Here is a 6,000-nt window from a genome sequence, read left to right as displayed (position 1 = left end):
CCACTTCCTCCAACCCCCTCCCAAGGCTGCTGGAGAAGGAACCGGCCATGTACCCAGTATCTGTAAGAGTAAATAGAGCACTGGCCTGATAGGGCAGATGGGCAGAACTAGCAAAGCTGGGACTTTTTCCTGCTAGTGCTGTAAGAGGAGCACTGGGTAGAGAGTCCAGTTCGTGGGTTCTGAGCTTGGTTCTGCCCTGGCTTGCCAGGTGCCTGGGTCCCTGACAGAGATGGAACCCCAGCTCTCTGCTTTTCAACCTAAGCTCCAGCCCACCCCAGAGGCTAGCGTGCCCCTCCCCTGCCCACAGAGACCTCCAGGCGCAGCCAGGCCCGACAGTGCGTGTTGGGGAAGAGGAGCACGAAAAGATACGAGTCCCAAACCCCACTTGTCAGACCTGGGGACACCCTGACATGCAAGGTGAAAACTTGGCCTTGCCGGGAGAAAACGACCAGTTCCTTGGCCATTCCAGGCTGGGTGAAGGATAAGGCTCTTCTGGGAAGAAAGCCGGCCCGCGCGCCCCCTGCCGGGGTTCCTGGGCAAGTGGGCAGCCATCGGGTGGAAGCTTCAGAACACCGGTGCCCCGAAGGCGCCCCAAGAAGGGCCTCCAACGGCGGCGAGGCCACACCCCGCGCCTGGCCTGTTCCTGGAGGCTGGCATCGCTCTCACGGGAGGGGGGCGGCCTCCCTCCCTCAGGCGCTGGGGTGAGGGTAGGGGTGCCCCCAGGGATGGGTTGAGTCGAGTGGGAGAGGGTGGAGCTTGGCCTCTGGAAGGGGCGCTTGGACAGCGGGGGGAGGGTTACGAGGCTAAGGGCAGCAGGCGGGTTGAGCGTGAGGGGGGCACGCGGGGGGAGAGTGGGGGGGGGAGATGGAGGGAGGAGGGGGGGCGGGGTGGGGAGGAGTGAGCGCTCCTCCCCGCAATAAATCGGCTTAGCAGATGAGAGCCGAACAGCCCAGAAAGGATTAAAGAAAAGTCTGTATAATACAGCGGAGCGCGACGAGGAGAGGGCGGGGAGAGGGGAGGGACGGAGGGAGGGCGCGGGGAGGGGGACGCTCAGCGCGGCCGCGAGAGGCGAGCGCGAGGCAGGGAGCGGATTCCGCTCCAAACTCCCGCGCTGCCGCGAGCCGACTCCGCGAGGCGGTGGGGCGCCGCGCAGCCGGGGAGCCAGCCGGGAGCCGCGGCGGGGCCGCAGGACGCCCGGAGGGCCAGGGTCGCCGCGCCCCGCGGAGCCCGAGCCGAGTCGAGCCCGGCGCCAGGCGGCCCGGCCGCGGCGGCATGGGGGCGCCCCCGCGGCGCCCCGCGCTCCCCGCCACCGCCTCGGCCCGCGGCCGGGGGCAGGAGGGCGCCTGAGCCCATGGCGAGGAGACCCGCAGCCGCCGCCGCCTCCGCCATCGCCCCGCCACCGCCGCCGGCTCCCGGGCACCATGCGAGCCGCCCCGAGCCTCCGCGGCTGCGCCTGCCTGCTGCTCGCCTGCATCCTGGACCTGGCGCGCGGTGAGTGCGGGGGCGCCCGGTGGGAGCCGGGGCGCGGGGGTGCGCGCGGGGGGCGGGCCGCGGGGGGGCGGGGGCCGGGGTCGCTCCACGGCCGCGCGGAGCCCGGGAGGCGCGGGGTCCGAGCCGCCGTCCTGGAGTGAGAATCCGTCGGGATGTCTCTTTTGGAGAGAGCACTCGTGGGTCTGTGCCAGGGTGTGTGTGGTGTGTGTGTGTCCAGCCGAGTGTGTACGAGCGTGGGTCTTTGTGGCGTCTCGGCGTTCGGGTGTCCAGGAGGGCACTGGGGTGGAATGGGGGGCAGGAGCCTAGCGATGCGAGCGTGGTAGGTCGTGGGGGGTCTGTGTGTGAAGGAGGGTTTGGAGGGGTGTTGGAGCGTCGGTGTCAGTTACTACGCGGCTGCTGCGTTTGGAAAGGTATGCGTGTGAGCGAAAGTGTGAGCGGGAGTGTTTGGGGGTGTGAGCGTGTGCCAGCTTCTCAGCGAGGGTGTGAAGTGTGTGAGCTTGTGTCATCGCGTGTGTGAGCGTGCTGAGGGACGAGGGTGTGAGGTGTAGCGTTTCACGCGGGGCGTTGGAGTGCGGGTCTCTGGGGGGGGTCTGTCTTTCCGTGGAGGGAGCGTGTGCGCAGACGAGGTGAGAACGAGCCGCTCGGGCGGGAGCGTCTGCGGGCTCCGGTGGAGAGGCCGGCGCGTGGGGGGTGAGTGGCTTCATGTGCGGGGCGTGTGTGCGTGCGATGGAGCGTGTGGTTCGTGTGTGCGGGGAGGTAGGGACGCGTCCGGGAGCCAAAGTGCGGGCAGCCCTTTGTGCGTGTGTCCCGCACGGACTTGGTCCAGGGCTAGGCTGGGCCAGCGGGAAGGAAGCGGAAGCTGAACGGCGTCTCCGGAGCGAGGGCGAGAGCCAGCAGGGTCTCCGAGCTCGAGGGTCAGGAGTTCGCGGCCACTTCCGTGCCCCGCGCCCGGCGCCTCCGCCCGATGGGTCTTAAATGGGGCCAGAGTCGAACCTGGAGACCCCCGCACCTTTCGAGCCCACCAGCTGAGAGCTGTCGCGTCTGCCCCCGGCCGGGCGGGAGAAAGGCGGGACCCGCACAGAGCCGCGGCTCCAGGACCGGCGGGGTCCGCGCCCTCGATTCGCCCCTAAGTCTCGTGCCAGCGGGGGTGCCCAGGACCAACCCGGCGGGAGTAAGAGCGGGCTCCGCCGTGGAGGGGGAGGGGAACGCGGTAGTGCAAAAAAAAAAAAAAAAAAGAAAGTAGCCATCGTGGCCGGTAGGGTGTCGGCCCCGATTTCAACTGGGCGATGGAGGTGGGGTCAGCTCTGTCCTCTCTGTATATATCCCTCACCCCACGGGGAGAGAGCCAGGCTCTGAGAATGCCTGCCAGGAAGGGGTGCCCCCTCTAAAATAACCCCACCCCTTCTTCTCCGACGCCCTGGGAGAGCGCTGGGTCTGCGGAGGGCCTGCGGAGGGGCGAAGCTGCAGAATTGGAGTCTGAACGGTGGTCCTGCTGGCAGAGAGGGGGAAGGGCTGTTACAACCCAGAAGGAGAGCAAGCAGGGTACTCTGCCCCCCTACCCGTGGGCCAAGAGACTTTACAAAGTGGACCAACACCCCCACCCCAACTTTTGGGCGAGGGCTCCCCCGTTCGGATGCCACTTGAGGGAAAGGTTATGTGGGGGAGAGTCCCCGGGTCCCAGGGCTACCGAGAGGGCCCTGCCTCTGTCCACAGGCACCGGAGCGCTCGCCCGGGCACTGGGGGCAGCAGGGGAATCCCTTTCCCCCTGGAATGCGCGGGATCGAGGAGCGCGGGGTGTGCGCGGCTACTGTCGAAGGGATCTGGTGGGAAAGCCGGCTCGCTCAGGACGCCACCCTGCGAGCTCCCCGGGCCCCCGCGCGCTGCGTTCTTTAGGCTGCCGGCGTCCTAGCGCCTCTGCTCCTGTCCCGGTCTCTGCGGGGCCCGGAGGCTGGGGGCTGGGGGGGTGGGCGCCCGGGAGGGCGCATCCGGGCCATCGAGGCTGCTCCGCGCCTGTGCTCCGCAGCTCACGCTGAAGAGCGAGCGCCCACCGAGACCGCGGATGGAAACTTCCCGCGCCTGGGGCGCGAGGAGACGCCTGGGTGGTTGGGGAGCCTCCTCTGCTCTGCAGAGAAGTGAGCGCACGAGGGTGGGTCCCCCTTCCAAGTCTATGCCCACGATGGGAGACTGGAGTACGAGAAAGGTCCGCGCCAAATGCAAAAGGCCGGCTCTGCCGGGGGAGGGCGCCCTTCCTGAAAGCGGCGGAGAGCCTTGCACCTGGTATTTGGTTTTGCAGGGCCACCTGCCAGCAGCTGCCCTCGGAGGGTGGGGACGGTAGAGTCCAGGGCAGGTATCTACAAGGGTGCCGGCCCAGTGGCCCCGTGCTGGGCCATTAGGGTCACTGCTGGGGAAGGGGCCTGACCAGTGTGCTCCATCCCTCGCCTGTTGCCACTTGGGGCCGTAGAGAAGGGACCTCAACTTTGGAGAGGTGGGTCTGTTTGAGAGGTGGGAGTAGGATGCGCAAAGGGTGGTCTGGGAGGAAAGTCTTGCCCCTGGCTCCTGACCCCTCAAGACTAGACTCTCCAGAGGATAAACCCACATTCCTCTGGTCGCCCAGATCACCTAGGAGCGTCCTGGGGGTGGGGATGGGTTGGGGTGGGGGGGCGTTTCCAGCTTCTCCGGCCCCAGTTAAGCCGGCCTGGACATCTCTGTGAAGTCCTGCTCCTGTGCCTGTGCAGTGGCCGGAAGAGAGGGAGGGGGAGGGGGCGATAGGGGGTAAGGGGGGAAGTTTGGACCTGCTGGTCTCCCCAGCTGTGGGTCTCCGGGATGGGGAGCCGCGTCCCTGCGCGTTCTCGTTCCGCAGCCGGGTGTCGCCAGGTGGAGGTGCGGGGTGGAGGTGCGGGGTGGGGGGTGGGGGGGCGGCTCTGCTGGTCCCAGCCAGCTGCAGCGCTGAGACTGTGGGGGCTGTGCGCGCGCCAGCGGGTGTGACGACTTGATATATTTATCCTCCCCCGCCCACCGAGCCTGCACTGGCGCCAGGCGGGGGGCTCCAGCAGGGCCGAGTCCGGCTCCCGCCCTAGGGGGGGAGAGCTAAGAGCCAGCGCAGGGTGCCCTCGGCTCAGCTCGGCTCAGCTCGGCTCCCCGGCCACGCCCACACTGGCCGGCCACGCCCCCACCCATCAACCCCACCCCTTTCCCACCCCAGAACGTGGGGCCAATAGGCTTCATGTCCTGAGACTGAGCTAATGTGATTTTTGGTTTTTAAGGGCAGAGAATGTTAGAGCTGGGAGGGAGCTCCGAGATCATTTTCTTCACTGATTCTAAAACTTCTATTTTTTAGCCAAGAGGACCCTTTTAAAGGGAACTGATTATCACCTCCCCTAAAATTCTAACACCTTTGAGCAAGATGACAGGCACAAAAGGAGAGCTGCCCTGGCTGGGCGATGGGGTGTGATGAGACCCCCTGTCGAACCATCCTCCGGGCAGGTCTCCTTAACAGTCTAAGACGACTCTGTTCCTAATACAATGGAGGGGGGTGTTTTATTAAAAGCGTCAGCTGCTTCTCACAGTCTTCCTTCACTCTGTAAGACGGGAAAAGTGAGGCCCCGAGCTTTAAGATGTGTTAATGACAGGAGTACTGGTTCCTTCCAGCTGCTGGATTTGCCCCAGGGCTGCCCGCTTTCCTTTGGCATTCCCCCCGTGGGCAGGTCATGCGGGCAGAGGTGGACATGAACCAGTGCGACCTTCGCCTGGTCCAGCTACCACGATTTTTCAGAACATCAGTCACACACTCATCTTACTACACTCTGAGCCAGACCAGGCTGTATACTCTGCAGAAGGGGGCAGGGACAGGAGAAGTTTAAGTGACTGCTCAGGTTTCTGCTTTACAGCAGTCCCTAGCCCGAGGCAGAAATCAAACAAAGAGGAGGCTGGGTAGATCTGTTAACTGGGTTTCCCAGAGGGAGCAGTCAGCGGCCTGGCTTACTACCCTGCCACCTCTGCAACATCAGCAGTTCATTTATCTGTGCACCCCGCAGATACTTACTGCGTGCCTGCTCTGTGCCAGGCACTGTGCTCAGCCCTGGGAACGTGGCCCTGAGCATGCTGGGGGATTCGCTGTGTTAAAGGTGATCTCAGCTCAGGGGAAATTGATTCTGCACCGAGAGGGAGGAAGGGGCTCTATCCACCACCTTCACTGAACTCTCGCCGGGTACCAGGCATTGCGCCACGGGCGCGATCATGCTTGTCTCACCCAGTTCTAACAACCATCCTGAGGGCTAAAATTGACCCTATTTTGAAGATGAGGAAACCGAGGCTCCAAGAGGTTAAGGATCTTGTCCAAGGCCACCCAGAGATGCACCCGGTCCCGTCCTCAGCCCCAGCCACGTGGAGGGTTGCAGCCTATCCCATTCCCTGGCTTGGTACTTTACTTCCTCCCAAATCCTCATTGAGATGGAATTATTCCGTGTGGTCATCTGCACAGACGGGAGAGGGGGTGTCCCTCAAAGCCAC

At 64.8% G+C, this 6,000-nt stretch overlaps 1 protein-coding gene across 2 annotated transcripts in view; it reads left to right on the top strand.

Annotated features, from left to right (window-relative positions):
- Positions 1-1,378: 1,378 nt before the first annotated feature.
- IGSF21 (immunoglobin superfamily member 21) overlaps positions 1,379-6,000 on the top strand; it is a 271,428-nt gene continuing 266,806 nt past the window's right edge. For both annotated transcript variants that reach the window (XM_071217753.1, XM_058304278.1), the window contains exon 1: positions 1,379-1,491. In XM_071217753.1, the coding sequence (XP_071073854.1) occupies positions 1,422-1,491 (70 nt within the window). In that variant the 5' untranslated portion in view covers positions 1,379-1,421. The remainder of the gene's footprint in view (positions 1,492-6,000) is intronic.

The sequence above is a fragment of the Dasypus novemcinctus genome, chromosome 9, assembly GCF_030445035.2.
Source record: "Dasypus novemcinctus isolate mDasNov1 chromosome 9, mDasNov1.1.hap2, whole genome shotgun sequence".
NCBI classification, from domain to species: domain Eukaryota; kingdom Metazoa; phylum Chordata; class Mammalia; order Cingulata; family Dasypodidae; genus Dasypus; species Dasypus novemcinctus.
This window is presented reverse-complemented; position numbering and strand designations above follow the sequence as displayed.